The sequence below is a fragment of the Melanaphis sacchari genome, unplaced genomic scaffold (genome assembly GCF_002803265.2).
Source record: "Melanaphis sacchari strain LSU unplaced genomic scaffold, SCAv2.0 Contig41_pilon_pilon, whole genome shotgun sequence".
NCBI classification, from domain to species: Eukaryota; Metazoa; Arthropoda; class Insecta; order Hemiptera; family Aphididae; genus Melanaphis; species Melanaphis sacchari.
In genome coordinates, this window is record NW_020271269.1 from 80318 (window position 1) to 104323 (window position 24006).

Below are 24006 nucleotides of genomic sequence, written 5' to 3' on the forward strand. Positions count from 1 at the left end.
TACAATAAGAAAGAATTGCTCCTTTGAAAAATAGAAATTTACATCTTCAGAGGAAATTTCTTTAGTATAAAAATTAATAGAAAAAACATGTTTGATAAATCACCTTGTACAATACTATTATAAATGTATAGTTAGTCATTGTAACTCAAGAATCTTAAATATGTATGCAAAATTCATGCCTATTTATTATATATGATGTAAATTAAATTTTAATAAGTTTATCACCAATCACTTTAAGAATACTACATGACATCAGAATTGGAAAGTAAACTATAAAAAAATTACATACAATTAAAACCACAGAACACACTGTATTACTTATTCAGTATTATTACACCAATACAAAATTTTCATCCACAATAGATATAATAAATTACATGTCTAAAAAAATTATTTATTGAAATATAACCTAATATTAATAATTAATACCTAATTTCAATTTTAAATTTAAAAAATGTGTGTGGATAAAATGTATATAATTATATATATATATATATTTAAGATTTATAATTATAAATCAACTTATAAATATAAATGTATTTCTTAGGTACTTTACTACAACGCATAAGTGTTTAAAATTAAAAATCTTATTAACTATAATTAAATGATGGAAATTTGTATCAATATAATGTCATATATTTACAAAAAAAAAAAATATATATATAAATAGAAGCACAAACAACTGAAAATACAGGTAAAATAAACATGAGTTACCCTCATTGTATGTTTCAGTTATCCCTCTTCTTCAGACAATTTAAAAACCAAATGAAATTGAATACACGGATCATTACTAATGGGTACTAAATTAACTACATTAAATCAATTTAAATGAGTATAATATAAGATTGAAAACATAATTGAATAGCAAAATACAAATTAATTGCATTTTTTTTTTTTTTTTTTTACATGAAGCCATCGCCACCAGGACCTCCAGGTTTTTGGGCTTGAACGCTAAAACAAAAAATAAAATATTTTTAACTTCACATTCTATAGTTAAAAAGCCATAAGATGGTTAAATAGTTTTAAAATAAATTAATTGACAACATTTTAAAATATATCAATTATTTTTATTTTTACACAGATGTGCAATAAAAATTTTTAAAAGTAATAAAACTATACAAAAATAAATATGAATTTAAATATAATACAAATCTTAACTCAGTACTTAAGCTAGAATAGATAATAATTTTCTTTTTTTAGTAAGGTTAATTTTAAATACTTTTGATAAACGATGTTTTTCAAATTACGAAATAATTTTAAAAACAACAAATAACAACAATCCATGCAAGCATTAACAGTTTAATAATTAGATGCTATTGATTTTAGGGGAAATAATAAAAATCTGCCAATTGTAATAAAAACAAATTGATAACAATTTAAAAACATTACAAAATATTAAAATTAGATTTTTAAATTATTCATTGTGATTTGAACTATCTATTTTATTAGAATAATGCTATGCTAGTAATAAGTGCTACACAACATGAAAAAATAACAATATTATTAAATAATACAAATTTGAAAAAAAAAATATTTATATTAATAAATTATAATTAAAAACACATTTTTCTTTAAATTAAAAAACCAGTAAATTTATATTATTTCCCAAATTAACCATAAAAAAAATTAACTAAGCAAGGTTAAAAATGCGGTTGAAACAGTATCAAAATTATATTACATAGATATAAAATATTGTTGAACATTATAAGATATCTAACATAAAATAAATAATAGCAATAAAATAAATTTTCAATAAAATGTAGTTTTAAAACATTTTAATGAAATTTTAATCAAGAATAAAGTTAGAAGAAAATAAAGGTATTTTTAGATAAAAAATACAATAAAAAGTTATGATATTTTTTAAACATACATATCCTTAGTAAAATATAAGCATAAAAGTTATTAGATAGTTAATTAAGTAGATAAAAGCAGTTATAGTTGTTGCATGCTGTTAATCGATACTTTCGTAAGAAGACTAGAGACTTTTTGTTATGAAAATACAATTTTTTTAAAACAACAAAATCACTAGTCTTCCATACGATAGTTAACGGTTTTCTTGTAGCTGAGAACCCATAGTTAGCTGCATGGCACTTCGTTTTTACATGTTAGTAATTTTAATATAAAATCCTTTCACCTTAAATAATACACATTAAGATAAAAATAAAAATATGAAATACTAACCATTGTTGTAATAAATATTGTGCCATTTGAATTTGACTGTCTGTGCCATTAATAGTGATTATTCGTTCATCTGAGCCTTCAGTTGGTTCGCCAATAGTGATTCCGGCTCCTGAATCTTGGCGTATGCGACGAATTCTAGCGCCTGCCTTGCCGATTATCGCGCCCGCGAGCTTTAAAGTAAAATTATATATTTAAATAAAATATAAATAAATAAAATATAATTAAAAAAAAATTAAATTAAATTAAAATAAATCTATAAATTTTTTTTTAATAATTTTTAACCTATCAAAGTATACAATAAAATTAAACCTAAAATTAAATATACTAACTTAAAAATTTTAATAAGTTCTGCTAATATAACAACATTATATAATTTTTTAATGAACTAGTGAATTAATTATATTAAATTTGTCTTTTTAGGTATTTAATTGGTAAAATTTTAAAATAACTTAACATTTTAGTATTTAAAACTTTAAGACATGTTAAACTATATTATCTATAGAGTTTAGTTATATGTTAAAAAACTTAAAAATTGATAATATTTCCAAAAATCTTAGTGCCATCAATTAACTAGAAATTAATTTAAAATTTAACAATGTGATAACTTAATAACATATCATAACAACAAGTAATTAAAATTAATGTATAACTATAGTATTAAATGTTATAAAATATATTTGCGTTGATAAATTAACATATTATATTCAATGAAAATAGGTAAGCGTAAATATTAAATTAATTGAAAATATATGTATTTAATTATATAAATAAATTATTCAAATTATTATATTTTTCCAATAAATTTTGTTAATTTTAATTAATTATTTATACATAATATACAAAAAGTCGAAAGGTTTTCGTAAGACCACAGTACAAGAATTAATTATTAGAGTGTTGTAAACTTATATTTTATACCCAATAAATTTAAAATAAAATATTTAAATTAAAATTTATTTTTATTATCTGTTTCCTCAAAAGGTTATTATAAATTAATTTTATTAATCATACTTATATTAAATTTTTGGTCAAATCAAATAACAAATATTACACATCCAAAATGTATTATTTGCTTAAATGTTTTATGTCCAAAGAGGAAATAAAAAATAATTATATTTAAGTTAAAATATTAAAAAAAAAAAAAAAATAAATAAAAAAAATACGTATAAGAGCACACAAGGGATCGCATACCGAAAAACAATGGAAGCAACAGTTTTTATCGCTAAATTGGAACTACTCAAGACAAACGTACCGAAACATCAAATAATATAATAAAAACAAAATTTAATTGGAGTGTTAATTGAAGCATATAATAAACTAGCTTAAAAGAAACATTTGTATCTCATATTCTATCTCTTATCCAACCATAGTCTTCTCTTCAAAACATTCTCTGTTACCTGTAGTAAATCTTATTATTCTGTATCTTTGCCGCTTACATAAGGAACAGCTATGCATTACTACATCCCTACTGATAATAATCTTCTCTTTTCACTTCAATTTTAATAAAATCTACTAACTCATAATACTTTTGAAAATTAAGTGTTTGGTTATTTAAATTATTATCCCTTATGTTTTTCATTTATTGATAATTTTTATGCTTTTCGGTACGCAAGCCTTGTGCATAACTCCGTCAACGGTAAAACTGTCACTTACATCTTTCGGAATAGTGACTTGCGTAGAACCATTAAAAGCTGCAGGTTTTCCGACTCCAGCACCCATAGCTGGGGGAGGCATACTAAAATCACTCATAGGACCATCGTCAAAGCCACCTTTCATAATAAAAAATAAGATTTATATTATACAAGAAAACCTGGTATTAAAATGAAATTTAAATGTTAATACTAGGTATAAGCTTTTTTTTTTTTTAAAAGGTTTCTTAAAATAACAATCAAGTGATCCTAAATTATATTGCATTACTTATTAGTTTTAATTATATATACTATTAAGCCTGTTTTAGTTGCACACCAAAAATTAACATTGTGTGTCAAAGTCAGCAGAAAATGTATGCATGTGTAGATGTTTACCTCACAATAGCGCCCATAAACATTTATAGTATATTTCATGCACACAATCTCTATCAGCCATGAGTTATTGTGCCGCGACATAGATTTGTTTTTTTTTAATATTAATGATGCTCTACATTTGACGCACAGCATACATTTTTACTGAATTTATGGACCCGGCTTATTATAAATAAAAAAAAAATTTATCATTTGGATAATGATGGAAACAAATAATTTATAAACTCTAATTAATATTAGTTAAACTATAGAAATAATTAATATTACTTAAGCCATAATACATTTATTTATCATGTACAGTAGGGAGGAGGAGAGTCAATCTAGTTAATCTCAACAGTCAACATACACTAACCTAAACAACGCAGTAAACAAAAATGATCATACCCCTATGTTTAAAGACATATTTTACTTTAGACCTACACAATCATGATCATTAGAGCAGATTTTTAGGTTTTTACATATTTTTATTGGTTTTATGAGAGTGAAAAATGTGGACGACTTATCCATCACAGAGTTCGTAGGAAAAAATTTATTTAGCATATTAAAGCATATTTTGGACTTAAGAGAATATTTAGCCTATTTTCATATTTTAGAATATAATATTCTATTATTGTTCATAAAAAATCATATTATACATTATTAATTTATTGATTTGTGATATTTTCCAGCAACAATTTTGTCTAGGAAAAAAAATTATTTTATATAAGAATGATAAAAATTAAAAATCATCCAATTATCTATTTGTTGGTAATCAAATTGGTAATAATGATCATTCTGTTACTCTTCATCCATGATTGTACTTACGATCTTATAATAACGTGATAAGAATGATTTCTAATAATAAATCTATTTTTACTTTTATATTGTTTATTATTATAATGTCTGACGATTTAGTTAAATTTGTAATATTTATTTTTATTTTTTTTAAGTACCGAAAATTAACAAAAGTTTAAAATACTTACATAAACAGTGAATAGAGCCGTATAATAAAATAAATGATACAGTATTTACGACTGATGGTGATATAGTTTAGTAGGTAACTAAGTATGAACTAATTTTGTTTTTATTAATTTTATTTGTTTTATTAATATTTCATTATATTAATAAAGGTAACTAAGTATGAACTGATTTATATTTTATCGTTAAATAACTTAGCTGTCACTAAAGGCCATACAAGTTATGTATTGTTTTTATTAAACTATTTTGTTTTTATATAATATATTTCATTATATTCATATACCTATGAACTTTTGTATTTTTTATAGTTAAATATTTTATATGTTACCAAAAAGGAATGGTACATAAGTTATTTATTGTTTTAGTTGAATTATTTTGGAAAAAAAACAAATCATATTATCTGCATATTTACAAGTTTAAGGAATATTTAGAGAATATTTTAGGGTTTTTTTTAGAACATATTAGCATCATATTTTAAGCTTTTAAGAACCTAAAAATCTGCTCTTTAATGATCATTGAAATACTTATGAAAATGTGTTATTTATTAATATTTATATATAATTACGTTAATCAGACATGAGTCATACCTACTTATAACTAAAATCATAAATTTAAATTTTAAATTACAAGAAAATGGGTTTTAATAAGGTCAAGTATTCCAAATGATCTCATTTCACGTTTCTGTTCAAATTAACAAGATTTTACATTTATGTAATACAGAGACCATAATTTTATTTTTATATTTTGTATAATCAATTGAATAATAATTTAATAGTGTTTTATATTATATAATATGAAAATTGATTTTTGTGTATACATTTCAAATAGTTAACTATTAATAAAAAAAGATTTTGATTCGAATGTAGTGCTTTTAATTTTAACTATTTTAATTAAATAATATATAAAATTATGAAACTATAAAATAAATATGTTTAAACCTCCTATAATCAAAATTATTTAGGACAAACATAATTTAATAATTTTAGTACGAAATATAATAAATTTTAATAATTTAACATTCTAATCATACAATTTGATTAAATGAAAACAAAATGTATATTTCTTGGTAGTACTTCCCCAAATATTAAAATAAAATTAAGTATCGTTTTAAAATCTAATAAATAATATTATATTTCAAACTAACATTGTTTGTGTACTAGTACCAACCATATTAAAAAATTAATGTAAGAATGCTATAATATCAAAAATAACCAAAATATTAATAATAATACAACTTACCACCATAACCTCCGCCGCCACCGCCAAAGTTTCCAGATCCAACATTATTTCCATAACCACCAGGTCCACCACCATAGCCTCCAGCATTGCCTCCATAATTTCCTCCACCAGTATTACTGAATCCACCACCGCCACCAAAGCCACCACCGCCTCCACGACCACCACCGCCACCTCTGGAATAAGCCCTTTAAAACAAAATAAGAATTATTAAAAAAAATTAATAAATAAAAATAACAACAAATCATATTTTTATCAATTAATAACTAACTTATAAATACTGTTAATATTTCAAGTTAGAAATTAAAATGGCCTTATAAATACTCCAAGAAACACAAAATTTTTTTGAAAACTAATATTTTATAGAAATATTATCCAGAACTTGAAATTATTGCATATTTTTTTTCATAGCAATACAAGAACTGAATTATTTAATAATCATACTTTACATATTATTGATTGATACAAGATATTCAAAATATCTATTAAAAAGAAATGTAAGTCTTACATTCCACGATTATTCATAGGTCCACCACCACCGCCGCCTTGGAATCTTCCTGGCCCAGGTGGTCCACGTTGGTTCATATTACCGCCTCTCATACCTCCACCACCAGCTGGATTACCATAACCACCATATTCATCTGAATAGTATTCGTCAAAATTATTGGGATCGTATGGATCTTCTGCCCCTTTAACAGGAGCCTAAAAAATAAAATCATCAATTAAATTAAAAATTGAAAAATACATTAATTTTAAAAAACTTACAGTTTTTAGTAAATCCAGAACTTCCCTAACACAATCTGAACAGGTATTTGGTTTTCCGGTTATTTGTACAACTCTATCAGTACTCATAGGACAACAACTCGTGTAAATTTTAATTCTTGATCCAGTTTTCTAAAAAATTTAAAAAAAAAAATTATTTTAACACATAACTAAGATATTTGTATAATTACACATAAAATCTAGGTAATGTATGAAATTTTGACAAATCTAACTAGAAAATTAGCAATAGATTAAGGATTTTTTTTTTTTATATATAAATTTATATTTAACATATAGTTTCTTTAAATAGGATAATTACAAAAATAATCATTGACTTATTAGTTTAGTAATTATTTAGTTAATGTAATAACAGTTACCAGAAATAAATATTAAGTACAATATTAAGCTGCCAGTATTTATGACGTGGGCTATAGTATATTTCATTAAAATATTTTCATCTTAAAATTTAATTTAATGTAAATGTATTAGATTTGCATTTTGATATATTAAAAAAAATTCAATAAAAAAAAAAAAAAAACATAACATTATTATTTTTATAATCTAATCATCAACATAACATTAAATCAATAAGCTGTTTAATTTTGTTTAAGTAAATATTGTTGATTTAAAATTATTGTAAAATTAGTATTACATTGTATCATAAAAAATATACTTTTTTGGATGATGCACTTTATTCATTTTCAACAATGTACAACAAATTCATTACAAATGTAAATTAAAACCTGACCTTTAGGTAATTTATAAAATTATATTTGTTTTAAATTCTATTATATTATTTAATTCATTATAAGTTCTGAACTAACCTCTCTTAGCTCTTTAACTTTTAATCCTCCTTTTCCAATTATACATCCAGCTTGACTTTGATGAACTAACATTCTGACATCGACATCAGTCTCTCCTTGATTATCATTATTACCTTGACCACCACCAGCTCCACCACGTTTAAATCTCTAATCATAAATAATATTTAAATTAATAAAAATTAATAAGTTTATTTCTTATTTATGTTTGGATACTTACAGAACCACCATCTTCTAAATTGCCCATAACTTCACCCAAGACTTTCAAAGCATTTTCGTTACTTGATATAATAGTCAGTATTCTAACAAAAAATAAAATAAATGATTATTTGAATTCACATGAATGTATTAGGCCGACAAAAAAAGAAAGCATATTACTAAGAATGGACCAATTTATACACTAATACTAAAATAGTAAAATTAATTGAAGGGAAAATTTTTAATGTTTATAATATTTTAAAATTAAATTATATTATAAATATCAGGTTTAACAATAAAAAAGCAATTTATAATTTATGCAGGTTTTTAATTGGTCTACTCTTAGTATATTTCCCCATAAAACTCACAAACAGAAAAAGAAATTTATCAGTTTAAATTAACTGATTTGCAGGACAAACGGAAAGTGATATAGCATACAATTCTGTAATATTTAATTTATATTCTTTAATATTTTTTGGATATAATGGATTTAGTCTTAAAAGTTTTTTTCAGTGTAAAATCCCAGTGTAGGAGGCAATTTTTAAGTTTTCAAACTATTTTTAAATTAACCACAAAGAGTGAAATTTAAAAAAAAAACTGCAAGCCCTGAAAGCCATATGAGAAATCAACCTACTTTCTTTTAATAACATTTCTCAATTTTAAAGGCTTTCAGTCAATTAAATAAGTTATCAACAACAAAATGGTTATAAATACACATCTGAATCTACTAAAGAAAAAAAAATTTATGCATAAAAGAAAATTTTAAGTATATATATGAGAGATTGATGATGGATGATTTACCGTTCAGGACCCGGGCAATCTGGGACAGTGACTGTGGCATTGTACTGTTAGATGGACAGCATCAGGTAGTATCCGTTATTGTTCGCAGGTTGTATTCGTCGATGATTGAGGTTCAGGGCATATTCGTGGTATTTGCAGAGGGGCCCAGGGTACCACGGGACACGTGAAATTAATCACATCGAGGGGCATGGGCATATGGGCATAGAACACATAACAAATTTCCAAGATCAGTCCTGTTTTGGTTAAGTTACATAGCAACTATACATGATTATTATTTGAACTTTATAATTCCAGTATCCTTTTTTTTGAACTTAACATGTTCCGAGAGGAAAAATATTAAATAGGCCTACTTACCTTCACACTTCATAAATATTTCTATTAATTTTAATTTTATTAGATCCAATAATTGGGAATATTGACAAATATAAAATAGTCTAACAATATTCCTTAATTATCAACTGAACGCCTCAACCAAATATGAATAAATTATAATGGGATAAAATATACATACAAATAGTCAATAGTAGGCCTATTTTGATTGGTTTAGAATTTTTAGTACATTTAACAAACATAATTTTCAAATTTTAAACAAAAAACTCACGTCTGTGCGCAGTCTGGAAATGTTGAATCCACCCTTACCAATAATCGAACCAGCAACCTAAAATAAATAATTATTAAAACATAACCAATAATGGGTTGAATATTGAAATTCAAAAGTTGGAATGCAAAAATACCTTGCTTGGAATAAGAACTCTTAATTCTATATCATCGGGACCCATCTTCGGTCGTTTAAACGGGGCATTTGAATGACCATCATTGAATCTCTTCATGTCTGAAATATAAAATTTTTTAATGTTATCAACCCAATTTGAATAATAATTTATAAAATAATTAAGTTTTACCAAACCATTAATTGGCAGTAGTTTATTAATTCCAAAAAAGTATGTACTTAACAAACTTATTAAAATGGAAATAACACAATTGAAAAAAAAACTCTAAGGAAGTCGATCTTCTATACACATACAACTAATTAGGACTATTAATTTTAACAAATTTTAAATTTTAAATCTAAATTTTTTTATATTTACTCAGATTTTAGTTTTCAAGAATAGTAAATTAATTCTTAAGGTATTGCCAACCAGGTAATAGCCAAGGACGTCGCCCAATACTGAGCAAATAAAAACATCTATCCTACCATATTTTATTATCATTTATTATTATATTTTTTAGTGAATTTTATCATATTCTATCTATCTATATATTATATATTTTTAATTTTAAAGCAGTTAAATGAATTTGTTTATTAGACTAACTTATAGTTATCAATATGATACCTGACACAAGAACAAAAAAATTTGAAGTATTACAGATGTAATACAAAATAATAATTATATAACATAATTAATAAAAAATAAATGTAGACATTTTACACACATTGATTCAAACTATTGAAATAAAACTAATAGTCAATTAAAAATAAGTACAATAGGTAGTAGATATAATATACAATGCACTATCAATTAAATCTTTAATATCAATAACCAATCCTTGAAGAAAAATTTTAAATTTTAAATCTTAAATTGATTCTAATAAATTCTTATCAACAATCAACTAAATAAAACCTTAGGATCTACTAAAAAGATATATACTTTTTATTAGAAGTCAGTTATTTTCTCGGTGAAATTACACTCTAAAAAAAAACATTCATTTTTTAAATATCGAATTTTTAGGCAGCAAAATAAATTTTTTGTTTATCATTATAAATAAAAGTTACACAACCAAACATTAAATATTTTATAACGACTAATTATCCGTAATTCGATTTGTTAACTCGTACACCAAAATTTAGAAAAATATTCATTTTGAAAACAATTGATGTTTTCATTTAAAAAAATTGGAACTATAAAAATATCAATACAAAATAGTGGCCGGGTGTGGCCGCGATGATTGGCCTCAGTTACTAATGTATTCTTAGGTTAAGTATCGGCCAGTGTGGCTTAGCTCTCGGATGGTTGATTATCCGGGTTCTTGGTGACGAATTCATGGCCCACACACATACACACGTGTTCCAACCTTTCAAACAAACCCTACACAAAAAACCTACTATTCCTATACACAGCTAATGGTGGCCTTAGTTGACGAGCTTAAAAATAAGATCAATAAAAAAAAAAAAAAATGCAAATTTTAATCAGAATGTGCTGCAAGGTAAATCGTAATTTATAAAAAGGTCTCTGACCTCGAGAACAAAAATAACAATTCCGCGTTTTTTTAAGAATTCATATTTACTTGATAAATTATAAGCCACAAATAATATAATCTTAGACGTATATACGATGAATATAAAAATATCTAAAATAATGTCATTATTATTAATGCCGTTTATATCATTAAATATTAATTATTACTCATGTATCATGTTATAAATGTTAACAACTTTACATTCATAATTTAGTTCACACTAATAAATGTTTTCTTATTTCTATTTTAAGTGCCTACATGTTATCAATACAAAATATGAAATTACAACTATATAATAATGACAAACCTTGTAGCAGTAAGGGTAAAATGGTCAAAGCAAAATAAAGATCAATAAAAAAACACATTCAATCACACAATATTATAACTAAATATAATTTGTTTTCTCTAATAGTTAATACTGATTAGTGATTAATGATTTAGTCAAGATGAATGCTGGGAAGGATTTCTACAACCATTAAAAATTGTTTTTAATTTAAGTTTTATACTCCATTGATTTATTCAAAATTTATTTTTTACAGATAATCATGTTAAATTTATTTTAAAAAATACGACTATAACATAAGTAAAATTTGAATCAAGAATTTCTATTTTCTACACATAATTCATGATTTATGCAATAATTATCAATTACCTATAAAATAAACACCCAAAGTGATTTTTATAGAAACATACATAAAAAGTAAGTACAGTCAGCTAACGGCAACTCACAATTTTAAAGGGAAAGGAAAAACAAATCAAGTTCCCCAAAATTTTGGATTAACAAAAATCAATAAATTATCAATTAAATAACAACCAAAGATTACTCAAATATACTGTATTTTTATTCAAGATACTTAATAAAAATGACGAATATTAAGTAGTTATCAAGGTAACGATTTAGGAACGAATATACGTTACATAATACATAAAATTATATTTCAAAGAGGTTATTTTCAATAATACAATTTAAAATTAAAACGTGATAGCAAAAGAATTATTTGAAAATATTTTTTCCAGAAACTTTCCTATTTTTTTTTTTAAAGTAAATATAACTCATTAATAATTTTAATTTAATCATACGAAAATTATTAAAATTTATAAAAAAAATTAAAACCCAGCAATTGTCAAGTGCACTTTTATATCATTAAGGATTTCATTTTACATAATAATTTTAGCAAGGCTAGCACATTACATAATACACATTGAGAATTGGTGGGGAGCAATTTGATCGAGGGTAGTTTCATTTACCTTGAGTTCACTGGCATGCATGATACGGCAGACAGCAGACTGGCGCCAACAACCAACCCCTTTTACCCTGCAAGGGGACACTTCCTCTATTCCTATTGATCCAGTAAAAACCAATGTCATGCTATTACCCCCTAAGTGTATACACTATACTAGACAATATATTGATTTAAAAATGACGAAAGTCCATCAACGTAATTAAATTCACTTTACTTGTTAAACGAAAAAAATATTATAGAATAATTTTGTTTATACAATTTATTAATATTATAATAAAATATTTGTATTTATAATAGAAATATATTATTTTAATTTTCCATTTTTTTACTGTAACAAATCGATTTATAAATAATAAGAAAAATGTAACATCTAAAAGTAAAAATCTAATTCTGATCAATAGGACATATTTTTAAAACAAATTAAAATGTTTTTAAATTATAAACTTTAAAATGCAAATACGCAGATTAAAAATAAATATATTAATTTTATAATAAAATTAACAGTATCTTTTGGATAATTATTGTAAAAATAATAAAAATTTAAAAAATAATAATATCAGATGAAAATTAGTAAAATATTAATATAATAAATGATTAGTATATTCAAATATTAAGATCTACACGTCTATAACTTTATTTGAATATGCCTACCTATTACTGTTAACTTAAATAATATATCATCAATAAAAATTAAATCTTGATTTTAAATTTGCTATATGTAAAATAAAATAATTTTCACTCATAAAATTATTACTAATTAGTAATAATATTATTTTAATAATCATATCAATATTAGGTTAATAAAATAAAAACGCGAAGAAAATTGGAATATTGAAAATAAATTTAACAACGTCAAGTTTTCAAAGACTTACCCATATTATATTTTAACTTGAAAATATATTCATGAGGGAAGAAGTAGACTGTTAGACTGCTTTACTCAGACTGATATAAAAGGGAAACTAAAGGCACCTGGTAAACACTCGCTAGTGCTGTTTACTAAACAGTAACCATGGAAACAATAAGTTCAGAAATTGACCACTAACGGTCAATTTTAGGTTGACTAATTTATTGAAAAGCATAAAAAATGGAATGTTACAGTTTATTATTATTTTTTTAATATCTATCATATATACGTATTGTACGGTAATAATAATGGTCTAAATCTTAACGAACATGTATTCCAAATTCCAAACAAGAGTATTTTAATAATATTATATTAAATCATAATATACCTAATTAAGGGTAGATTTATTTTATTAATTTAATATTAATATAAAGTTTATAAGGTGTTATCAATTATATAACAAAAATTATTTTACAAATACATTTTTTTTTTAACCTATTCCAAATCGTTATTACATTTCATTTAAAAAATTTAAAAATTCAATTTACATGAATATTATGTATATTATTAAATATAGCCTAAATCCGATACCGGAATTAAGTATTATTTCAATATTATACTGAATATTTTGAACAGTCAAACTTGACTAAGTACTTTTATTAAAAATTTCTTAATACAAGCAGTCTTAAGTTATACACTAACATTATAATTTTAAATGGTTAACATTTATTTTTTTTTTAATTTCTACATTTTTTTAAATATTTTTTTTTCATAAAAATTAGTTTAGTACATGTTACTAATTACATACTTGTATTAAATATTTAACAATTTTATTACTAAAACCATTTCTTAAGTTTATTTACTTACTTTAATATTAGTATATTACATTTCATATTCCAAAACTTATTGAATATTTTTAGAATTTTAAATGATTAGTTCATTAATTATAAATTATAAGTACTTTAAGCTTAAATAAGCGGAATAGTGGCATAGAGTTATTAGTTTAGGTTCAATGGAGCTCTATTAGTTATTACCCTCTGCTCGTATAATCTTTAACTAGATCTACTTAGAATTATTTTTATAACTACTCTTTCGAAATTTAAATTTTAAATAGTGTTTTTAGATAATCATTTTGCCTTTGAATATGAAATTATAAACGTAATATGCTTAATTCAAAAAAATCTTAAAGTTATAACAAAAAATATTGTTTAGTAATTATTTTTAATTTAGAAAAATTTTATTTCAATAACATTTCAGTAATGTATTTTACCTTTAAAATAATTACCTGCAATATATATATTCAAACAATTAATTATAAGTGTAAATAGTTAACGAATAAAATAATTATTAAAAATTCCAGTCTTATAGACCATATTAAATACTTCATAAAATATTAATTTTTTTTACAAAAACGTTTCATCGACATTTTAATGAAAATTTTACGAAAATTCTGCCATTTATGATATATACGAAAAAACTTTAACTTGCTTTAATTTTAAAACCGAGTTTACGATTACTGTTTTTATTTTTTGTAGTAATAATATATAGTTTTAAAGTCAAATTATCAAAAAAAAAAATATAATTTAAGATTGTATCAAGATATCCTCATTTAATATTATAATTATCTATTTTAAATTTAATGTAACTCGACTTAAAATACATTGAAGAATTTACCGGTTATAAATAAAATGGATATATTTACTGTATTTTAAAAACAATTTAACTATAGTAACACATAATCTGATTGCATTTAAATTTTAAGGTCGTAATAGTATGTCTGTAAGTCCCCTTAAAATATTATTAAAAGCAAAAAAAATAGATAAGATTCGCGTTTAATTTTTATTAGTTATGTGATCTTATCAATTATATTCTCAATAATAATGATTAATAACTGTTATACAATAAGAAGTAATAACTAAAATTTTATAATTATTTTAAGAATTCTACTTCAATATATTTAACGTAATATACTTAAAATTGTTATTTTATTAGTAAGTTTTGACAATAGAAGGACTTAGTTTTTTATTAAGCAAATTTTTATTTTATTTTGCCGATTTATTGCTAGTTTTTAACTATATAATATGTGTTACACAATGAAAACACCTAATAAGCATGAAACCTTACAAGATTCATGATTATGAGAGCATTTGTATAGGTTTCTCATTTAAGCTGACTTAACTTTTAGGTGTATTAGCTATAATTGAAAAATAAAGCTTAAAATAGAAGTAAAGTATCTTATTTTATAATTTAAATTTTTTTTTTAAATTATAATAATATACTGTAAAATACAATATTAAAATATAATGTACTCATCATGCCAATAAATGCCAACTGTGGGGTATTATTATTTGCTACCTATATGATATTAATAAAAGAAAAGGGGAAAAGTAGTGTCATACATTATGAAAATAAGCTCTTTGTTTGATTGCATGTTCGCATGTCAACTATGGGAATGAAGTGGTACCAGTTTGTTTGTTAGTAGTTGCTATGGGAAACACCCATAATATTAAACAGTTTTTATAACCACAGACCTCAGCGTTAATAAAATATTAACAAAATAATAATTATTATAAAAAACCAATATTTATTCAAAGTTCAAACAAAACCTGTAGGCAATCCTAATATACTAACACAATATTTTTTTGAATTTGCTACACATATAAAATATATGTATACAATACCTTTATGTAATAAAAATAGGCGATGAAAGTTAGTAGCTTAAAATTTGTAATTGCCTTACATTTGTTTGCAAATAAATAAATTATTTTTAACATGTATAAAATAAAAAAGTGGTCACTCAGTAAATACCAAGTAGAGAAACTTTTGATGATTACTCATAATTTTAAATAATACAAAATGTAACATAATAGGATGATTCTTTTTACTTATTTAAACCTAAAAAAAGTCAAAACACAATTTGATTTCAAACAAATAAAAAGTGTAAATTCATAATTTGAATTCTCAATTATAATCAAAGTTACATGCAATCAATCAAATTGACTCTGTATTAATTTAAAGAAATTTATATTTTTGTACATTAATTTGCCTTGGTAATATACTCAACAATTATTAATAGAATAATCTATCCAAATAAAAATTGCCATTAAATTTTACTTACAATTAATATTTGTATAATTAAAATGTATAAGCAGTTTTTAAGTTTTCATGAAAAATTAGTATTTTATTATCAAAGTATTAAATAAATAAATTTGCACACAACTTCTTATATTTTTAATGGGTTGATACTACACGAGTAGACCCACAGTGCTAAAATCCAGAGTGAACCATTGATTAAAATATCAAAGAAATAAGAGTGAATTGTTTGAATTGTAGTAGGAAAAGTAGTTTTAGTGATAACTGATTCGTCAAAGTTTTGCATTGAATTTTGGTTTTTAAAAAATTGAATCGTTTAAAGAGTTTAAGTTTTGGATTCTATTGATACAAATTAGATTTGAAAAATGTCCAGTTCAATTCAATAAAAACATTGATAAATATAAATAACTTTATATATATTTTAAATTATATTTACGTAATACAGTAAACCGTGTCTTATACGGACCTTTGATAGGAAAAAATTTTGTTCTGTGCGGAAATATATTATGGTCATGGAAGATTTCTATAATTTAACATAGGATTAAACCCTTGATAAAATGGAGAGCTTTTTTTGTGTTGATAGGTAACTACATTTTATTTTGAATCTATATCATTATGGTCAAACCGTATAGTCGTGGTTTTCCTGTCTTTTGTCTCGTCTTACTTGTTCTCACAATGTCTTCAAAGATTTGTTTAAATTTAAATGAAAAAATGAAAATTAGAGAAGAAAACAATAGACAAAAATTTTACACAAATTTTGGAATTTTTAATTATATTTTAATCTGCTTACTTTAATTTATTTTATTATTATTTGTTTAATACTTATTAAATATTATGGTCTTCGAATTTTAAGATTAAAATTCATCAGTATTTTAAAATATCTAATCTAATTAATACATATTATGTATTATTTACTAAAAAATAAAATTTATTATAGCCTATATTTATTAATTTTCAATATGTTAATTTTTATTATTGGCCGGAAAATGTTATAACCTTAAATCTTAATCACGCAGAATATTGTAACTCTATGGGACGGAATTTTCCTTTATATTCAGTTACATGGAAACTTGCTTAAAACAGAAATGTTTATTGGTCCCTTGCAATTTTGCACAGGACAAATTTTACTGTATTTCGTTACAACATAACTGATAAATGATAAATAAAGGTTAGAATTTTATAATTTTACATATTTGTTTCTAGTGTATGCAGTTAAATGAGAGTAAAACAAAATTACAATTCGTAAAATATTCAATATGTTAAAGAATATTTCATAATAAAAAACAATATTTTTATTTTTGTTAATATTTTTTTTCGAAGAAAATAATTAATAATCATATTACTTATTATTGTAAACTAAATTCATTAAATAAATTAAAACAGAATATAAAAAGAATATTGTACATTTTTTAAGTATATCAAACATCATATTTAAAGGATTTTAAGAAATTATAAATATGACCTCTAGTGTTAACTATTAATTGAAATATTGAGTCCAATACAAAGTTGATTTCATCACAAAAAAATGAAAATACAAATTATTATTAATTTTAAGCTGTACATTTTAACTATTAACCGATTATTATGAAATCAATTTTTTATGCAGGTTAAGTCAACAGAGTATCAGTAAGGTTTCTCAGAATTTGTTTTTTTTTGCTGGACAAAACAGATTTATATGACCATGAGCCCATTAGTAAATATTAATAAACTTAAAATCAATTTAAAACGTATCTAAATACATAAACTTGAGTAATAAATTAAAAATTTGAGTTATATAGTGAATTTCTAACTGAGGTACCTATTAATTGTATGCTTAATTGGTAAAAATCAATAATATATATTATAAACCTACACACCTCAATATAATTTTGATTACAAGTTAACAATAATTAAGTACTAATGTTACTACTCAAATGGGTTTTATCTTTAACACTTCAAATATATTTAATACTTATGTCAGCAATTGTATGAATATAGTTCAATATAATTTTAAATTTGATATTTTTTATTGCCCATTAATTATTCAACAAAAAATATTATTTAGGCTTACAAAACAAAAATACAATTAATACAACACTAGTTGAATAAACAACTGTAATAAGTAAAAAAACAAACTAAATTTAAGGATAATATAACGATGTTTATGCCAAGTTGATTAAAAAGTTGGTTGATTTCACTAAAACTTAATGAACAAATTATCTGTTATTAAATTATATTTAAGTGCTATTAGCTCATTAATTGTCTTTGACTGATAAGTCAAATGTTTAGTGATTGTTTATTGGACCATCATTTGAACCCATATAATTTCTAAAATAATTAGAATGTAATCTAAAATAACTAATCATGAAATATTATATTTTTTATTATTTATAATAGTTGGAACTAATAACCTCAAAATTATTTATAAAACAATTTTAGACTAATAATGACATAGATCGCTTACTTTGGAGTTTGGAAGTAGTAATTTATTAATTAATAATTATTGAGGCGTTCCTGGGGTCCGGCCAAACCTTATACTTATGAACCAAACAACTTTAGCAGTTTTCTGACCTAATAGCTGACCAACAAAACCTTATACAATATTCATGCAAAAAGTCCAAGCACCCAGTCACAGCCGCCGGTCAGTCAATGTTGTCATATCTGACACCATGGTTACACACTAGTCACTAGACCGACCACACGAAAATTAATGGTTAGCCCCATCGTAGTATTTAGCCAAGGGATTGGAAGGAGCGGCGGACAATGGATGTTGGACACAGGGGAAGGTATACACAAGGTAATACGACTACAACGGGTCATTACAAGTATGCTCGGGCAAGGGTAATAGAAAATTACCTAACCATCGGGCGTTACGCCTACACGCGTGCGGTCACGTACGTACCGCCGCCAGACCGTTACTAAATACTAGGTGCACCCCGACGGCGGGAAACAAAATGCTCATTACGAGCGAGAAAGCTTTCACCCTGGCGCGCGACTAGTCGGGTATAGTCCGGTTCGAAGCTTTACCGTTAACTACATACGTAACAATTTATTTCGTCAGCGACGGCTAAAGCGCGGGGGGCTTTAACGACGATTCGCCGGCCGGGACGCAGTCAACGCATTCGCGTTAGTCAAAAACACTATAGTTAAAACGTGTTACCTGATGAATTGGAAGTACAGTCTTAAAAGCGTGTAAACAGTAGATGCGAACCGTCAGTGCTGTTGAACGTCCTTCTTAGTCCTTACAGACAATACAATAGAGAATATCAGAAATGAAAGAGTAAATATTAATACCGCGGACAAACGTACGAAGTGTATAACAAATTGTTACGACTTCAAAATGGCTGAACCGCAACCGCGTCCTTGCCCGCCGGTAAGGAATCCATACGGCGGCGGTACGGTAGAGGGGTATATTTTCAAGGAGTACTATAAACTCATAAACACACTCATGGTCGGTGGCGGGATTTAGAAAATTTGAAAAACCGAGAGAATAAAAAAATCAAATTAATTCATACCAATAATAAGCAAGCCGTGTACGTACTTCCAAGATTAATTTTAGCAAAACCCATCTGACTAATTCCTAAATTTTAAAAACTTAAACGATATTTTCTCATATATATTATTATATTATACTACAAACATCATTTTTTTTATTGGCTACAATTAAATAGTATACATTTTATATTTATATAGATTATTAAACACAAGTATTAATACATTGTTCTCTCTAAGAAATGTACTACATCTTTCTCCCGTCTCCGGTTTGGCCACACAAGACTTCCCTCTCATATCTTCAAACTGTCATTGAACAATTCCCCTCTCTGCACACTGCACAAATTATCCAATGGTCTGTAATATCAGCCACCTACTATTCATCTGTCCCAGCCTAACAACACATAGTAACCATCTACTTACCCTTTTGAACACCTCCATACCCCTTTTGATACTATAAACATTTTCTCAAATCGACAAAAAAATATCATATTAAATATACGTTTTATTTTCTTCAACTATACTGACTTATTAATTTAATTGTATGTTGTTACCATTTTTTCTTTTCTTGTAAACAACTATTATATTATATTAAATATTTTTTGAAACTAATTATACTTTCAAAGTTTAAATTTTAAAAAAATACATTGTTATGGATTATTATAATAAATATTAAATAATTGCATTTTATTCTGAAAAACTAATGCGATTTTTATCAACTCTACTGCTTACAAATATAAATAAAAGTTTTAAATAAGTAAAACAATGATACACAAATACGGTTTTTTTTTTCATTTTATTCTTTAGATAATTATAAATATCCTCATTTTTCCCATAAGTGTAAAAAAATTATTTTTATTTTAAATTTTGAAACTGTTTTGTCTATACTGAATGGAAATTTTTATTATAATGGATAGATACTTTATTGACTTCATCGCTTTTAATATCTATTGTTCAAAGATAATACATAAATGTACCTATTATAACAAGCACAATTATTTAATGATGAAGTATTAGGAGATCTTTTCACTCTATAATTCTTTATTTTTATAATAAATACCTACTATTAATTAAGCTTATTCTTTGGCATTTATAACAAAGAACCTAAATAGTAATTCTATTTAAAAAAAATGTCATTTGTAAGCCTATCTTTCAGAATTTAGCATAATATAAATTTAAAATTATAATTATTCGTAATTTAGCTTTATTCACTTCATGTAAAATCACTGTAACTTTATTATTTTTGAGCATTTTTACTTATATTATCATTGAGAAGTATTATTAAATTAATAATAATTATTTATTTGTAGTTATAATGTATACTATATAGAATACAAAGTTAATAATGATACTATAAACGCCATATGACATAATATTCTCATTATTTCGAAAATACTAATGTTCATGAAAATATTTCTTAGTAATAATTCATTACAAAACAACAGTTTTTAGAAAAAATTATAATCTTCATTATAATTTTTAAATTTCTAACCTTTAAACGAACATACATTATTGTATTTTCTGAAACAGAATACTATTAAATATTGATTGAAGTATTAGGAGTTATAAAAAAAAAGAATTTTCTACAAGTAACCTAGTTCATTAGTTGTAAATTGTAAGTATATTAAGTGAAATCTAATAAACTACCTACTCAACCAAAATTCAATATTTATATTTCGAAGTAATTTTTATGTTCTGTTTTGGAACAAAGAATTTTAAAAAAGTAAAACATTATAACAATAAAAAACTTAATGAATTTCAATAATATTTAATCACATAAAATTATGTTAACATTTTTAGTTTAACAATGAGTGTCTTACATATAATATATTACTCAGCAGTCAGCACACTTCATTGTAGCATTGTAACTTTTGTAAGTAAAAAGTTACCTTAATTAAATTAGTCTAATATGGTGAAAAACTAATAAAGTAATAAGCAATAATTATTGAATTGATTTTTAGACTATATATGTTTCTTATTTTTTAAAATAAACTGAAGAAATCATAAAAATGATTTACAAAACTGTAAGACCAGCTTTATCAATTGTTACAAGGAACGAAATGTCCAAAAAATTATTTTTTGATGGAGACTATAAACATCCTTGATTGGCTAGATTCACAAAAATATATTAGTGGTAAAAACATATCTTCTCACAGTATAACATTATAGTTCATGTCTTGTCAATTTGTTATTTGAAATCAATGATGTTTATCTCTACCATTAAATCTGTTATACCTTATATAATACATAGTTAAGGGGTTAAAGCAGGCCATGTTTTAAGGAAATTAATATAGGCAATATAACATTATGGATATTAAAGTGACTTGGAAGTGTGTGCAATGTAAATGAACATAAGCGTATGTGACTCTTTAATCTAGAATCGTTTTCAGTCAGTATTTCTTAGAAACCATCTTTCGTTGCCACTAACCATCGTATACAATAAACAAATTATGTGGGTCATAAATATTGTTTTAAATAATAGATAACTTTACCATTTTACTATTTTTTATTATAATATACCTAAAAAGGTATATATTATTTATTTATATAATTTAAGAAAAAATGTTAACTGTAATAATTATAAAGCTACGGGTGGATGTTCTAAACAATTCTAGTGCTACTTCTCTTTCCAACCACTGAAAATAATGAATAAAGGTATTTCTTTTTAAATATTATCCAGATAAGAATAATTATGATTTGAAATTTTTTCATAAATAAACAATTCCCAATATTAAATAAATCAAAATAATACAATTTATTTAAATAAATAATCTTACTTTAAAATAAATAAATAAATATATTTAATTTAAGGTGCATATTCAGTAGTACTGTTTCACACAAATTGAACAGTTTTTATCAATTATAAATTGATAAAAAATACAATTACATTCCTTGTTAGTAAAATTAAGTGTTATTACCTAATTAAAAATTAAATGGCTTGAATGCTTATAAATAAATGAATCAGTTTCATTAATATATATAATAACTTACAATAAATGAATATAAAAAATAAAATGTATTTAACTAAATAAATAATTTATAACTACATTCTCAGTTTCTGCATCTAGTAGAAAAAAAATTATAACATAAGTGTATGATCCGAGTATAATAAATTTTGTTATTAACAAAACACGAAGCGCAAAACGATTATAAAGTCTGTAAAAATAACTTATTTAGGTATACATTCAGTTTAAAACTATAGCAGCATTTATATGAAATAAATTGATATTATAAAAATGATTAAAATTAAAAAAACATAAAATGTTTGATAAATAATTTATATTTACTCTGGAAGACAAAATTAACTTTATATTAATTAAAGTAGGTATAGAAAAAAATACATAAATAGCTGTGTCATGGTAAAAATAAAACTTTGGTCTTATAACATTAGTAGGAAATTATTTTGTTATTAATATTATTATATTAAGCCTGCAAGAAATATTCCAGACTAAATAACTTACTATTATAATAAGTTTTGTTTAACATGAGTGCTATTTGAACATACATAACTTTGTCTTAATGAAGTATTTAAGTCCAAGAATAAGTAAACAAAACTCACTCTAATATAATATTAATCTCAAAAAGTTTTACTAATTATATAAGAAAAGTATTATCTTTAATTAAATTATTAGGACTATTTTTAAATAACAGTTATTCATTATTATTAATGGTAATATTCAAATCATAAATAATATTTTTAAAAAATAAGATCTTTTGTACATGATCGTTTTACAACATTATGTAAAGTTTAACACAAAAAAAATGAGATTTTAACTTAATATCATAAAAATATTATTTTATTAAGTACAATTTAATGTATGTATAAATGGTCACAAAATTATTTATTTTTTACTTCATACAATTTAAAATGCGATCAGAAATTCAACTTCATATTCATTACTAATTTAACCAGTAATTTAGTAAAATATTAACTCTAAATTGTTTTTTTTTTTTTTTTTATGGATCGTTTAATGGTGTGTAAGGCAAAAAAAAAACGTAAAAATAAAAGTAAGTAAAATAATAATAATAAATATTAGTATAAAAAAAATATGGGCTTAAAAAAAAAAAAAAATTAATGACAATTAAAAATCAATAATTAACACGTGATAAACTCTGATTAACTACAAGTGTTTTTTTTTTAA

General features: G+C 23.7%; 1 protein-coding gene across 3 annotated transcripts; it reads right to left on the reverse strand.

Moving 5' to 3' along the window:
* Nucleotides 1-517: 517 nt before the first annotated feature.
* On the reverse strand, nt 518-19724 carry LOC112597443 (heterogeneous nuclear ribonucleoprotein K). 3 transcript variants are annotated; one of them, XM_025343489.1, is made up of 12 exons: nt 19533-19724; nt 9709-9806; nt 9576-9632; nt 8975-9018; nt 8196-8277; nt 7979-8125; nt 7158-7286; nt 6901-7094; nt 6396-6580; nt 3832-3947; nt 2182-2351; nt 518-951 (listed from the first exon to the last, which is right to left on the reverse strand). In XM_025343489.1, the coding sequence occupies exons 2-12, from the start codon at nt 9802-9804 to the stop codon at nt 903-905; spliced, it is 1269 nt and encodes a 422-aa protein (XP_025199274.1). In that variant the 5' UTR covers nt 9805-9806; nt 19533-19724; the 3' UTR covers nt 518-902. The 3 variants fall into 3 exon arrangements, with proteins under 3 accessions (XP_025199274.1, XP_025199273.1, XP_025199276.1); XM_025343488.1 differs by lacking the exon at nt 19533-19724 and adding an exon at nt 13329-13403; XM_025343491.1 differs by lacking the exons at nt 8975-9018; nt 9709-9806; nt 19533-19724 and having other exon boundaries at nt 9576-9626.
* Between the last annotated feature and the right edge of the window lie 4282 nt (nt 19725-24006).

Bases quoted from the DNA above. Each gene is read 5' to 3' on its own strand.
- LOC112597443 (XM_025343488.1), bottom strand. The intron at 9,019-9,575 runs GTGAGTTTTTTG...TCCATCTAACAG, and splicing joins TTTCCAGACTGCGCACAGAC to TACAATGCCACAGTCACTGT. The intron at 6,581-6,900 runs GTAAGACTTACA...TTTGTTTTAAAG, and splicing joins CCTATGAATAATCGTGGAAT to GGCTTATTCCAGAGGTGGCG.